Raw genomic sequence first — 15,164 nt, 5'->3', positions numbered from 1 at the left:
TTTACTCAAAAAAATATTGAATTATCATTGTTTTACAATATTGTGTTAGGGTATTGTGTTCAGGTGTACAAAACAATGATTCAGTTATATATATATATATATATATTCAGTTTTATATGTATATATATATTCTTTTTCACTATAAGTTATTATAGGCTATTGAATATAGTTCCCTGTGCTAGACCGAAGGACTTTGTAGTTTATCTATTTTATATGTAGTAGTTTGTATCTGCTAATCCCAAACTCCTAATTTATCCTCCCTTACCCCGTTTGGTGACTTTAAGTTTGTTTTCTATGTCTGTGTGTCTGTTTCTGTTTTGTAAATAAGATCATTTGTGTCATTTTTTAGATTCTATATGTTAGTGATATTATGTGATATTTCTCTTTCTCTGTCTGACTTACTTCACTTAGTATGATAGTCTCTAGATAGATCCATCCATGTTGCTGCAAATGGCATTATTTCATTCTTTTTATGGCTAAGCAATATTCCATATTTATATATGTGTGTGTGTGTATATATACTGCTTAGCCATAAAAATATGTATATACGTGTGTGATATATATATATACACACACACACATACACATACACACACTACCACTTCTTTATCAATCATCTGTTGATGGACATTTAGATTGCTTCCATGTCTTGGCTATTGTAAATAGTGCTGCTTTGAACATTAGGGTGCATGTGTCTTTTCGAATTGGAGTTTTCTCTGGATATAGTCCCAGGAGTGGGGCTACTAGAGCATGAGTTAGTCTGGTTTTAGTGTTTTAAAGAATCTTCACTGTTTTCCATAGTGGCTTACTCGATTACATTCCCACCAGCAGTGTAGGAGGGTTCCCTTTTCCCCACACCCTCTCTAGCATTTATTGTTTGTGGACTTTTTAATGATGGCCATTCTGACTGGTGTGAGGTGATACCTCATTGTAGTTTTGATTTGCGTTTATCTGATTATTAGCAATATTGAGCATTTTCTTCATGTGCTTTTGGCCATTCGTATGTCTTCATTGGAGAAATATTTGTTTATTTCTTCTGGTCTTCTGCCCATTTTTGGATTGGGTTGTTTGGGTTTTCTTTCTTTTTCTTTTTCTTTTTTTTTTTTCTTTTCTTTTCTTTCCTTTTTTGTTTTTTTGTTTTTTTGTTTTGTTATTGAGGTGTATGAACTGTTTGCATAGTCTGGAAATTAAGCCCTTGTCAGTAGCATCATTTACAAATATTTTCTCCCATTCCATAGGTTGTCTTTTCAATTTGTTTATGGTTTCCTTTGCTATGCAAAAGATTATATATTTAATTAGGTCTCATTTGTTTATTTTTGTTTTTATTTCTATTTTCTTGGTAGACTGACCTAGGAAAACATTGCTACAATTTGTGTAAGAGAATGTTTTGCCTATGTTCTCTTCTAGGAGGTTTATAGTGTCCTGTCTTATGTTTAGGTCTTTAAGCCATTTTGAGTTTCTTTTTGTGTATGGTGTGAGGGAGTGTTCTAACTTCATTGATTTATATGTGCCTGTCCAGCTTTTCCAACACCACCTACCGAAGAGACTATGTTTTCTCCATTGTAGATTCTTGCCTCTTTTGTCGAAGATTAATTGACTGTAAGTGTGTGGGGTTATTTCTGGGCTCTCTATTCTGTTCCATTGATCTATATGTCTGTTTTTTGTACCAATTAGGCTGTTTTATTTACTGTAGCTCTGTAGTATTGTCTGAAGTCTGGGAGGGTTATTCCTCCAGCTGCATTCTTTTTCTTCAGTACTGCTTTGGCAATTCTGGGTCTTCTGTGATTGTGTATAAATTTTAGGATTATTTGTTCTAGTTCTGTGAAAAATGTCTTGGGTAATTTAATAAGGATCGTGTTAAATCTGTAGATTGCTTTGGATATTACAGTCATTTTAACAATATTAATTCTTCCAATCCAAGAGCATGGGATATATTTCCATTTCTTTAAATCATCTTTAATTTCCTTAATCAATGTTTTATAGTTCTCAGCATGTAAGTCTTTAACCTCCTTGGTCAGGTGTATTCCTCAGTATTTTATTTATTTTTTGATGCGATTTTAAAAGGGATTTTTTTTCTTTCCTTTTCTGACATTTCATTTAGTGTAAAGAAACACAACAGATTTCTGTATGTTAATCTTGTATGCTGCTACCTTGCTGAATTCGTTTATCAGCTCTAGTAGTTTTTGTGTGGAGTTTTTAGGTTTTCTGTATATAGTATCATGTCATCTGCATATAGTGACGATTTTACCTCCTCTTCCAGTTTGGATCCCTTTTATTTCTTTTTCTTGTCTGATGCAACAGTGAAGTTTTTGATAGACATTGCCAAATTCCTCTTGAAAGAAGGGGTGAAAGTTCACGCCCCCACTCACACAGCAGGAGTGCCTGTTTTGTCATACCTGATCAACAGTGAATTTCCAAACTTGGATCCAATAAATTTTTTATTGTTCACTTGCTATGCAGGACACTCTAAGGTGTATACCGTAGAGCTTACTCTGAAGGAGCTCATTGTCCAGGAGAGAAGAGACATGTACATAACTAACTGCAAGACAAGGTACAAAGTGACAAATGCTGTGAGCGAGGTACAAAGTGCTACTGGGACTCAGGAGAAAAACTTGGTGCTGCGAAGGGTGGGGACCAGAATGTGTCATGGGTGGGGAGGGTAGAGCTGAGTGCTTAGCATGCACGAGGTCCTGGATTCAATGCCCAGTATCTGTTAAAAAATGAATAAAAATGAATAAACCTAATCACCCCCCCCCCCCAAATAAAACAATGCATCATGGATAAGGGTGGGTTTGTTAACACTCTTTTTACATCCATCTCATTGTTAGGCATGGAGTAGATAATAAATACCTGTATCATATGTTGGTCATTAGTGAATACTTACTGATTTAACAATTCATGTTCTTTTGATCCCCTGATCCTCCCTCAATTCCTGCCCTCACCCAGATGCCCTTATCCAGTCTTTCCCAGTCTGTTATCAGCAAGAGCCAGCCATAGCCTTGAACATGGCCTTGGCTGAGGAGGGTGTTGGCCTGTTCCAAGCCAAGGGTTTTAGTTTTCTACACTCTGCTGAAAAGACACTGGAGGAACTCTCCAGGCTGGGATTAAAGTCCTAAGACTGGCAAGGGGCAGTGGTCCAGTTGGTCTCTAAGCCTCTAATCCTCTCTTTCACTGGGGTACACTCTTCCTGCTTCCACTTTTGGCTTATACCTGGGAATTGTAGTAAAATGAAGAGCCGTGATTCCTCTGGGAAGGAGAATGATGAATAATGGGCCCCAGACCTGGACTTCTAATTTCTCTCTGAACCTCCCTGTCTCCCGAGTAGCATCATTTCCTGGAATTACCCGTAATTTTTCTACTTTGTGACTTTATTCATCTCTCCTCTGACCTTGTTTGCTCCTTCTCCTTTTTGCTACCCCATCTCATTTTCCCCTTCGTCACTCACTTTCTTCTCTTTTCTTTCTTCTGTTCATTTGATAAGCATTTACCTGGTATGTATTATGTGCTAACAGGATCAGCTACAACTACATAATTTGCATGGTCCAGTGCAGAATGAAAATGCAGGACCCTTTGTTCAAAACTATTAAGAATTTCAAGGCCAGCAGAGCATTAAAGCAGGCGCGAGGCCCTGTGTGAGTGCACAGGTGGCAGGTTCGTGAAGCCGGCCTTGTATGCCTAGCACTGTGGGGCATCTGGGGAAAACATGTAATATCATAGAATCGCATTTCCATTACCTTCTCTTTTTAAAACATCCTTATTCTGGAAATATCCCAACACACATAAATGAGGAAAGGGTAGTATACTGTACCCATCATACAACTTCAATAATTTTCCACATTTTGCCACTCTTGTTTCATCTTTTCCTTCTATCTCTCCCACCTTTTAAAAGGCATCGTGCTACTTGTACTCTAAATATTTCAGAGTGCAGTTCCAACTGATGAGAACTTTTTGTGTACAACCACCCTGCCATTATCACACTTAACAAAATGACCATTAATTCCATCATCTTACCTAATACTCAGTCCATGTTATTTTTCCCCAATTGTCTCAAAAAATGTATTCTTACAGTTTGTATACTCTTTTAAGATCTATGATTAAAAATAATATAGAAATTTTTAAAAAATTATTTTTTCTTCCAGTCTTATTAAGATATAACTGAGATACAGCACTGTATAAGTTTAAGATGTACACACCTCATGAAATGGTTATCACAATAAGTTTAGTCAACATTTGTCATCTCGTATAGACACAAAATTGAAGAAATAGAAAAAATATTTTTCCTTGTGATATGAACTCTTAGGATTTACTCTCTTACAACTTACATATATAATGTACAGCAGGGCTAATTATATTTCTTCTGTTGTACATTACGTTAGTATTTATTTATTTTATTACTGGAAGTTTGTACGTTTTGACTGCCTTCATACAGTTCCCCCTCCTCCATCCCTGAGTCTGATAAGCACAAATCTGATCTCTTTTTCTGAGTTTCTTTGTTTATTTTTGAAATATAATTGATCTACAATACTTGTTAGTTCCTATTGTACAACATAGTAATTCGTTATTTCTATACATTTCAAAATGATCACAAGATTAGTCTAGTTACAATATGTTACCATTCGAAGGTATTACACAGTTATTAACTATTTTCCCCATGTTGTACACTTCATACCTGTGACGCATTTATTTTGCAACTGGTAGTTTGTACCTCTTAATCTCCTTCATCTATTTCTACCCTCCCCGCCAGCAACTACCTGTTTGTTCTCTGTATCTATAACTCTCTTTCTCTTTTGTTGTTTGTTTATTTTTTCTTAGAAGTAAAATCATATAGTATTTGTCCTTTTCTGTTTGACTTATTTCACTCAGCATAATACTGTCTAGGTCCATCCATGTTTTTGCAAATGGCAAGATTTCATTAATTTTTATGACTAATACTCCATTGTGTATATATGCTGCATCTTTTTATCTATTCATCTATTGATGGGCACTTAGTTTGCTTCCATATCTTGGCAGTTGTAAATAGTGTTGCAATGAACAAGGGGTGCCTTTATCTTTTTAAATTAGTGTTTGTTTTTTTTTTTTGATAGATATTCAGGAACGGGATTGCTGGATCATGTAGTAGTTCTACTTTGAATTTTTTGAGGTACCTCCATACTGTTTTCCATTGTGGCAGCATCAGTTTACATTCCCATCAACAGTGCATGAGGATTTCCCTCTCTCCACATCCTCATCAATACTCATTATTTGTTGGGGTTTTTGTTTTTGTTTTTGTTTTTGATAATAGCCATTCTGACAGGTGTGAGGTGATATCTCCTTGTGGTTTTGATTTGCATTTCCCTGATGATGAGTGATGTTGAGCATCTTATCATGTGCCTATTGGCCATCTTTATGTCTTCTTTGGAAATATGTCTCTTCAGATATTCTGCCCAGTTTTTAATTAGGGTTGTTTGTTTTTTTGATGTTGACTTTTATGAGTTCTTTGTATATCTTGGATATTAACTCTTTATTGGAAAAATAATTTGCAATTACCTTCTCCCATTTGGTTAGGTGACCTTTTCATTTTGCTGATAGTTTCCCTCACTATCAAAACTTTTCAGTCTGATGTAGTCTCACTTATTTATTTTTGTTTTGTTTCCCTTGACTGAGGAGATAGATACAAAAAATACTAAGATTGATATCAAGGAGCTTACTTTTTAATGCTTTCCTCTAGGAGTTTTATGGCTTCAGGTCTTACATTTAAGTCTTTTGTCTATTTTGAATTTATTTTTGTGCATGGGGTGAGAGAGTAGTCCAGTTTGACTTTTTTATATGTGGCTGTTCAGTTTTCCCAGCATAACTTACTGAAGAGGCTCCCTTTTCTTCATTGTATAGTCTTGCCTCCTTTGTCATAGATTAATTTCCCATATAAATGTGGGTTTATTTTTGGGCTCTCTATTCTGTTCCATTAATCCATATGTCTATTTTTGTGCCAGTACCCTACTGTTTTGATTAGTGTAGCTTCATAGTGTAGTTAGAAGTCAGGGAGCTTAACACCTCCAGCTGTATTTGTTCTCAAGATTGTTTTGGCTATTCAGGGCCTTTTGTATTTCTACACACATTTTAGAATTATTTGTTCTAGTTCTGTGAAAAATGCCATTGGTATTTTGGTAGGGATTGCATTAAGTCTGTAGATTATTGCCATGGTAGGGTGGTCATTTAAACAATATTAATTCTTCCAATCCACAAACACAGTCTATCTTTCCATCTTGTTTTTCATCTTCAATTTCCTTCATCAGTGTCTTATAGTTTTCTGAGTATAAAATGGACATTTATTGAAACAATCCAATTAGAAAATGAGCAAAGACATGAACGGATATTTCACTGAAGAAGAGGTACAGATGGCAAATAAGCACACAAATAGATGTTCAACATTATTAGCTCTTAGGGAAACATAAAATCACGATGAGATACCACTCCACACCATTTAGAAAAGGTAATAACACCAAATATTGGTGAGAATGTGGAGAAACTGGATCACTCATGAACTGCTGGTGGGAAGGTAAAATTGTATGGCCATTCTGGAAGAGTATAGCAGCTTCTTTACAAAACTAAACATGCACTTACTACATGACCCAGCAATTGTACTCCTGGGTATTTACCCTAGAGAAACAAAAATTTATGTGCACACAAAAACCTGTACATGTATATTCACAGCAGCTTTACTTGTAATAGCCCCCATGATATAGTGATTGATATATTCAGATGATCAAAATATATTTCTCATATATATGTGGTTTTTGTCCATGGTTCCTGGCTCACAATTCCCAAAGCCTTGGAATTTCCCAATTGGTGAGTGTGATAAAGGTGTCCTTTGTTATGCAAATGAAGTAACTTTTAGTAGCACCTAAATGTGGGGGGCCTGGTTGCTGGAGAACCAGCCAATTGATTAGAGGGCTGGAATTTTCAGTCCCACCCCCTGATTTCTGGGGAGGAGAGTGGGGCTTGAGGTTGAATCAGTTGCCATTGGCCAGAGATTTAGTCAGTCATGACTGTGTGATGAAGCCCTCCATAAAAACCCCAAAAGAAGGGCTTCTTGGCCCTTTTCAGAGAGCGTCCACGTGCTGTGCTGCCCGTCCCCAAGCTCCAGGAGGACAGAAGCTCCTTTGATCAGGACCTTGCCCCATGTATCTCTTCATCTGGCTGTTGATTTGTATCCTCTAATATCCTCTTATAATAAATCAGTAACCTAGTGAGTAAACAAGTTTTCCTGAGTTCTGTGAGCCCTTCTAGCAAAGTAATCAAATCCAAGAACGGGATCACAGGAACCTCTGATTTGTAGCCGGTCTGCAGAAGCACAGCCTGGACTTGCAACTGGCCTCTGATGTGGAGGGTGGTCTTCCCTGTGGAATCCAATACTGTCTCTGGGTAGATAGTGTCAGAATTGAGTTGAATTCTTGGACGTCCTGCTGGCATCTGAGACTTGCTTCTTGGTGTGAGGAAGCCTCCATACACACACACACACACACACACACACACACACACACACACACAGACACACAGACACACACACACACACACGTTGGAATTTGATCCGGGAACTGTTTTTTCAGCCCCAAACTGGAAACTACTGAAATGTCCTTCAACAGGTTAAGTAAACCAGCACATCCATGTCTCGGAACAAGACTCAGCAATAAAAAACAAACTACAGACACATGCAGCAATGTGGGTGGACCTCACAGGGTTATGTTGTTTGAAAACAAGCCTATCTGATCGCATTCATACAGCCCTTGGAAAATGACAACTATGTGAACAGATCAGTGTCTGCCAGGGGGAGGGAAGGGGAGAGGGAAGGGGGGAGGGAGCTGTAGCTACGAAATGGGCAGCATGAGGGATCCTTATGCTGGAAGCGTTCTGTATCAAGACTGTGGTTGTGGTCACATGAGTCTACAGGTGGTAAAATTATATGGAACTAAATAAACACAGACACATAATGAGTGCATGTAAAACTGGTGAAACCTGAGTAAGACTGATTTTATCTGTGTAAATTTTCTGGTTGTGTTATTGTAGTAGTTATGCAAGATGTTACCATTGGGGAAACTGGATGAAGGGTACGTGGAATCTCTGTTATGATGCCTGACATTTGTGTTTGAGAGAACATGGACATTTCTGGAAGCACACACAAGACTGGAGAGTGGGAAGGGGAGGACTCTTCACTGCAGACCTTGCTGGGTTTTGTTTTTGTTTTGTTTGTTTCACCACATACATGCAAGTGCTTTGCTGTTTTTAATTACTACTTGCGTTTTGGTTCTGTAAAAAAAAATCACTTCTAAGAATTTTACCTAAGAAAGTTGTGTTTTGGAAGCATAACATTCGGTAAGCTTGGAATTTGATTCACAACACAAGGAAGTGGTGCAGTATTGAATTCTGAGCATTGACGTAACTGCAAATTTTGTATTACATTAGAACTGTTGATCAGAAGGGGAGGAGAGGAAGAAACTAAGAGTAAGTATCAAACTGTTTAAATTAGAAGAGTGTTTATTAAAAAAAAATACAGCTGCATTTGGGGGCTTTTCTTTTTCTCACTGTGATGGTTAACTTTATGTATGTGCCACCTTGACTGAGCTAACGGTTACCCAGAGAGCTGATGGAACATAATTTCTGGGTGTTTCTGTGAGGGCGTTTTCAGAAGAGATTAGCATTTGGATCGGTAGACCAAGTAAAGGAGGTGGTTCTCTCCATTGTGGGTTTTCATCATCCAAACCATTGAAGGTTTGACTAGAACAAAAAGGCAGAGGAAGGGAGAATTTGCTCTGCTTGAACTGAGAGCTGTTTTCTCCTTTCTTCAGACATTGGTGCTCCTGGTTCTCAGGCCTTTGGACTCGGACTGGAACCATCCCGCTGGCTTTCCGGGCCTCTAGTCTGCAGATGGCAGGTGGGGCTTCTCAGCCTCCGTAATCATGTGAGCCAACATCTCACAGTAGATCATTCTATATATTTATAAGTATCTTATTGATTCTGTTTCTTTGCAGAACCCTAATACAATCATTTTTGTTCTATATGGCAAAAGTTCAGACATTATAGTCTAGATTATGTGTGTAAGGATTAGCCTAGAAATTGTCTCATGCCTCCAGAGAAGATTAAATTCTGCTATTGGATTAGAAAAATAGGATGAGAGAGTCTTTGGAGGAAGAGCGGCCAGGGCTGGGAAATATGCAATTACTAGAAGAGATTACCCGACGTTAGTTTGGGATAAGATTTAGGATTAAGTTAAGCAACTGATAAATTTAGTAAACAATGAGAAATTTAGACCAATGTACCCAAATGTGAATCCACAATTCTTGTATTTTTTTACTTAAATGTTTTGTTTACCAAAATAATCATTTAAAAAACTATACAAAAAAGTGAACATTTTGATATATTTTATTCCAGGATTAATACATTAATGCCCTCTGTAATGTATTTTTATACATCAAGACATAATTGAGATCATACTGTATCTTTTCATTTTTTTCAAACAATATTGTATCCTAAGATTTCCAAAGTTCTTAAAAGTTCTTCACAAATATGATTTTTGATTGCTATGAAACATTACATCCAGGATGTACCATAACTTAGTCAAAAATTCTCCTTTAGATATTTATGTTATTTGATATAGTGTTAAGATAAGCATCTTTATTCAAAAACTTTGTCTCTATTTATGGTACTCTCAGCATATATGAAAACTTCAATATAATTGAGTATATTTAACTTCAATATATGAGAAGTCCCATTTTGTTTTAAATGGCCCTTGTTTCCTTGTATTTTTATTTTACTGAGCTGTGCATGTCACGCCTCTCCTTTGGAGGAGGGAGTGCTCATTTGGAGATGTCCTTCTGGTATTACTTCCCAGGTGAGCCTGGTCCGGATGATTTGAAATCCTGGGGTACACTGGAATGATGAAAAAGGGGAGAGAGGAGGAAGACAGAAAGTGATGGGGGGACCACAGTGGAAAATGGGGTATGACAGGAGACAGTCAGAGGGAAGCAGCAAAGGGAGGATGGCATCTACTCTTAAGCCCCTTGAATCACTGAAGTCTTCACACCTGGTTCCCAACAGGTGTCCAAAGGTGGTTTCAGCTTCTAAAGAGTATTCTCCAGGAAGTCCAGATACTATGGAAACACAAAGCATTCTGATGATTGCACGGCAGGCACAGATACAGCAGGGACTTTGGATTAATACTTGGAGTGGGGGTGGGAAAGCTATAGGTTTGTGTGGGAGGGGACAGGGGTCATAATAGGCCAGGGAGAGAGGCTGGGGTGTTCTCAGGATCTGCTTTGTGGGTGAGGGGAAGGAACCATGGGCGGATGAGCAACTTCTTCAGGCCATGGCAACTCTGGCCAGTCTCCCTGAGTGGCCTTGTCTTGATTCTGCTGGTCAGAGCAGCTGGATGCCATTTAAACATCTGGATGTGAACTCAGTCATGCTCTGGTTCCCTCCAGCCTTCACTCCCACTGGGCTTCTGGCCCCAGCCCTATCTCTGGCTGGTCAGAAGATAGTGCCCAACAAGTTAGTTACAAAATCCACCTGGCTTAGTCTTCCGTCTTCGACAGAGAGACTTAGGGAGCTTCTGTGGAAGAGAAAGAGGGACTGTTTCCTGCTCCTTCCACATAAGCTGCCCCAAGGTGGGCAGGGGGCTGGGAGTACACAGTGAGCTGTTCTTCTCAAACACCCAGAATGGACAGGCTGTGACTGCAGGAACAAGAACACACAAACATCAGGGAAGACACAGACCCAGAAACACAATGACTAATGTCATTAGGTTTATTTTGTGGAAAGCAGAGTTTGGGGCTCTGGAAAGGCGTTTGTGAGGCACAGAGGAGCAGCCACAAGACTAAAGGCAGAAGATGAATCCCCCAGGGCCATAGGGGAACCTCTGTCTGCTAGGAAATCAGAGTCCCAGGGCCCCACAGTGGAGGGTAAGCAGATGGTCTGCTTTTTTTATACCAAGAGTTTTGCATCCTCGGAGCTTCCTTAAAGTCTGGCATTTACAGCTGGAGGCACAGGGCCCATCCACTTCTCTCCTGAATGGAGAAAATCACCGATGTCAAAGGCTGGCCCCACAACCCCCCAGGCGTTTTCTAGGAGAGCTCTGTCTGGCTTCAAAGTATAGAAGGCTTCCTCCTCTCCCATGAGAGAAAGTGACCCCTTCCCATTCTACCTGGAGCACACCTGTGTCTGTAGGCAGCTTCATTGCTGGAGGTGCCTAGAACACTTTAAAATTCTGAATCTATCCTTCTGGGTAACTGATATAATGCAGGTGGGGTAGGGTCAAGGGTTGCTCAACATGAACCCATAACTTACCCAGCAGGTGTGCCAGCAACTCCATCCTATCAGAGCCGAACAGCATGTGTGCTTGGTCATCCAGGTGGGCCACGGTGACGGGTAGCCCAAAGGCCTGGCAAAAGCAGTTACAGGGCAGGGAGGAGGGTGATGGAGTGGGTGTTTATGGGGCTGCCGTTGATGGCTGCAAGTCAATACTGGTCCAAGGTCATAAAAACCAAGCAGCCAGAGGTGTCTGAGGAAAGGCTCAATGGCTTTAAGGAGACTTTTCCGTTTCTAACTCCCAGATTCTCTCTCTTCTCTCGCCATCTCTCTCCCTCCCTTCCTTTCCCTGGGCTCAGGGTGGTTCGGGAGAGCCAGGAAGACTCTTGTTTGGGAGCAGCTTCTGGACAAGAGTGCGGCGAATCTAGCTGAGATTCCACTCTGTCTCAGAGGTGGGGCTGGGGACACACAGGGAGTTGCTCACCCCATATTTGCAGGCTGCCTCAGTGGTCTCCCTGAGTTGGTCCTTCACCTGTGGTGTTGAGATCCTTTCCAGAAGACCCTGGACTTGTCCGGTGGACATGCCAGCCTTCTCTGCAGCCTGAAGGGATGTGATGTGGTAGGGAACACAACTGTGTCTGCATTAGCCGGGGCAGGGATCAGGAGAAACCTCTGATCTTTTTATTTCCTAACCCAGGTTATTCTGGCAATGCCTTTACCCACCCATGAGTGGAAGTCCATCCTTGCCGAGAGACTATGTTAAGTTTTTTCCCCTCAAAATCTTGAGACTGGTGGAAAGAGCGGGTGGCAAAGAGTCATAGTTGCAGAAATCAACGCCAGACGGCATCTTAAGAGACCAGCTCCCCACCGTCTTCCTTAACAGATGCGGGGCCTGAAGTCCAGTATCTCGGTCAGTGTTAAAGAGCTTGTTGGTAGGAGAGCCAGTGCCAGAATCTGAGTCCCCTGACAGTAAGTCCTGGGGTTCTTGCTTTCCTACTTCTCAGAATTCCTGAGTCAAGGGCTGGGCTCTAATTCCCGTAGAATTTCCCGAGGACTTCTGAGCAGGGCACCCAACTGCAGCCACCTGCCTAGCTTCAAGAGAATGTTAAAGGCTTCAGTTTAGGGTTTGTTGGGATCAGTGGTTCTCAACTTTGGCTGCACATCTTAAAGTCTCCTGGAGGAGCTTTTGAAAATCCTAGCTTGAACGTCATCTCCTAGAACAATAACATCGGAATTGCTGGGTGGTGGTGTCTAGGTGCTCCAGGTGATTTTAATATTCAGCCAAGGTTGACAACCACTGCAACCTGACCTCCAGTAATGAGAAACACGGGAAATGTGAAGTCAAGGAGTGCACTCTGACATGACACTGTTTGAGACTTGGCTGCATGAGAGAACTGTGTCCTGACCAAGTATTCAACAGTAGGGGAGCAGCTAAATAAACAATAAACAGAATGGAATGCTATGTAGAAACTCACGATTATACTCTCCAGGAGTTTTAAATGGCACGAAAAATGATTGTTAAATAATTAGGTGAAAAAGCATATACTTTGCAGAAATAAAAACCCTGCAGGATATATTGGGCATGCTTGGTACATTTAACTTTTTTTTTGACTTGTCATTTCATATATGAAATTTGCCTATGCCTCAACTATCTTTTGTAAACTTAAGGGGAAAAAAATATGGTGTTGAATTTCCTGATTTAATCCTGAAGGAAAACTGACTTTTTATACCCCCATCCACGGCCGGCACACATTTTAACATTTGGAGCTATTTCCATTTTTCTCACTCAGGCTTCTGAATAATTCTAGCTTGAGTCAGTTGTCTCTTTTCGTCTTTTTAAAGTCTGTTTTTAAACGCTCTTGCTTTCTACTCTGGATGTGTTGGTGAGGTTTGGGGCCAAGACTTGCCAACACTTCATCTCTCTTCATCTGCAGATGCCAACATTTATTGTCTCTCCCGCAGACTTCTTTCGTCAAGTACATTCTACCCATGGAGAATTTTGCACTTCCTCTTTCAATCATGAGATATTCTTTTGAGAGTCCTTAGTCCCAACGCTTTAGCACTTGGCCCCTCCAACATTCTTTCTCCTCAAACAACTGACCTGAACCAGCCAATAAAAAAAACTATGTCCTCTCTGCCCCCAAAGGTCAACTGTTCTCAGATTCCCAATGAGAGGAGTGGGGACACTCACGGCCAGGATGCTCTGGGGCTGTGTGATGTCTTCATCCTGGAAAGAAGAGGACACTCAGCACAAGGGGATGGTGAGGTGAGGGGTGTGATGGAGGACAGTAGATCAGTGAACAATAGGGAAGGCTGGACCTGGACTCTGGGACTAAGGGGAGGGTCACTAAGTCATCCAGGGTCCCCTTCCAAGTGGGTTCCCAGGGCCCTGCCCTCACCCGTGACCAGACACGCATCCAAAGCTCCCTGGACACTTTCTCCAGCATCTCCGGTTGTTCCATTTTCAGAGCAGTGAGGAAGCGCATGGCTGTCAAACTTCCTGGAGGGCAGAGGCATTCAGAGGCAGGGCTTCTCTGGCTTGTTTCCCCATGGCAGATCAGCTCTTTCCTGCTTCTGACATCCCCCAGTGCTCCACTGCCCTCAGCCTCCCACTCTAGTTTCTGAGAACTGATTTTTCCTGCTCTTCCTCCCCTTACATCCCCACAACCTGCTCCCTCAACTCTTAGCCTGAGTTTCCCCAAGGTTTGTTTCACTTAATGCAGTCACCCTAGCCCCTCCTTCCTGGCCCTGCAAATCCACTGCTCTCCACTTTATATCCCATTCTCCTCACCTTTTCCAAGGATCACTGAGAAAAAATCCTTAGGAAAGTGGATGGGAACCTGGAGATGCTGTCCCAGGAGCCTAATGTCATTTTTCAAGTATGTAGCTTTGCGGGGAAGCATAGCTGGTGGCTGGTTTCCTGCAAGTGGAAAAGTTGGGCTCACTGGCGAGAGACGACCTAAGGATCTCAGGCCTGGGGGACCCCCTCCTCCGGTTTGGAGCAGAGGGCATATTACTAGCTGCTGCTGCAAATATGAAGACCCAGTAGAAGGCCCTCCCCTGGACCTTTGAGATCAGTCCTCCCTCAAGTCTCTGACCCAAACGCTGCTGCTTTCATACCACTGTCTTTCATGATCCCTGCAATTAAGGTGGGCCGCAGCTGCAGGCTGACGTTCCAGATATTCTTATACCGGCACAGGACCTGCAGGAGTGGAAGCGAAGATGGTTAGTAGGGCTGAAGAAAGGGAAGAGTGTTTCAAAGGAATGATCAGCCAGAGACTAGAAGCGCAGAGTAAGGGTTACAAGGACGCCCTAAATTGTTTGGTTTTAAATGGCAAAACTCACTCCATGCCTAGAATTTGATCCCAGAATATTTCCCCTTAAGGGCTGTTCTTTTGTGTTCTGCACTCCACCCCCGCAAAACTGACATGGGAGAGCTAGAAGGTGGCCGTGCCATGGATTTCTCCTGGATTCTTTGGAGTTCCTTCTCTTCTTCCAAACCACTGTGGAAAACCCCTGTCTAGGATATAAAGGCTCGACGTGGAGCCAACGACCGTATCCTGTTTACTAACAAAGTGACCTTCAGCCCTGGCTGTTCTGCTTGTCCTGAACTGTGTGGTCGGGCAGCGCCAGGAATTTCACGAGACCGCTGCCCCTGCGCCCTACGCACGGCCTTCCCTATGCCCTCGTCCTCCAAGCCTCGGCCGAAGCGGCTCCCCGGCGTCACCTCGAAGGCCAGCCAGGAGTAGGGGGACAGCACATCGTAGAAGAAGTCGAGAGTCCGCGGCAGGGGCCCCATGCTGCCCTGGAGCGACAGCGAAACGCTCGCGGCTCAGGAAGCTCGGCGGCGCGCGTTTCCGGCTGGCGGCGGCCCCGCCCCGATCCCG

The 15,164-nt window shown here is 41.8% G+C and overlaps 1 protein-coding gene across 3 annotated transcripts; it reads right to left on the bottom strand.

The window, feature by feature from the left end:
- Positions 1-9,745: 9,745 nt before the first annotated feature.
- Positions 9,746-15,164, bottom strand: GSTK1 (glutathione S-transferase kappa 1). 3 transcript variants are annotated; one of them, XM_032483553.1, is made up of 9 exons: positions 15,005-15,164; positions 14,398-14,479; positions 14,069-14,197; positions 13,677-13,777; positions 13,469-13,504; positions 11,762-11,878; positions 11,317-11,410; positions 10,960-11,036; positions 9,746-9,903 (listed from the first exon to the last, which is right to left on the bottom strand). In XM_032483553.1, exons 1-8 carry the CDS (start codon positions 15,074-15,076, stop codon positions 10,987-10,989), a joined length of 681 nt encoding a protein of 226 aa, XP_032339444.1. In that variant the 5' UTR covers positions 15,077-15,164; the 3' UTR covers positions 9,746-9,903; positions 10,960-10,986. The 3 variants fall into 3 exon arrangements, with proteins under 3 accessions (XP_032339444.1, XP_032339443.1, XP_006185464.2); XM_032483552.1 differs by lacking the exon at positions 9,746-9,903 and adding an exon at positions 9,910-10,704 and having other exon boundaries at positions 15,005-15,163; XM_006185402.3 differs by lacking the exon at positions 9,746-9,903 and having other exon boundaries at positions 10,759-11,036; positions 15,005-15,162.

Source organism: Camelus ferus, chromosome 7, assembly GCF_009834535.1.
Source record: "Camelus ferus isolate YT-003-E chromosome 7, BCGSAC_Cfer_1.0, whole genome shotgun sequence".
NCBI classification, from domain to species: domain Eukaryota; kingdom Metazoa; phylum Chordata; class Mammalia; order Artiodactyla; family Camelidae; genus Camelus; species Camelus ferus.
Note: the sequence above shows the minus strand (reverse complement) of the source record. Positions and strands in the feature narration are given on the sequence as shown.

Excerpts from the sequence above, each read along its gene's own strand:
- GSTK1 (XM_032483553.1), bottom strand. The coding sequence starts at position 15,076 with ATGGGGCCCCTGCCGCGGACTCTCGACTTCTTCTACGATGTGCTGTCC. Across the intron at positions 14,480-15,004 it reads ACTCCTGGCTGGCCTTCGAG|GTCCTGTGCCGGTATAAGAA; the intron begins GTGACGCCGGGG and ends CCACTCCTGCAG. Across the intron at positions 11,411-11,761 it reads AGGCAGCCTGCAAATATGGG|GCCTTTGGGCTACCCGTCAC; the intron begins GTGAGCAACTCC and ends TGCTTTTGCCAG.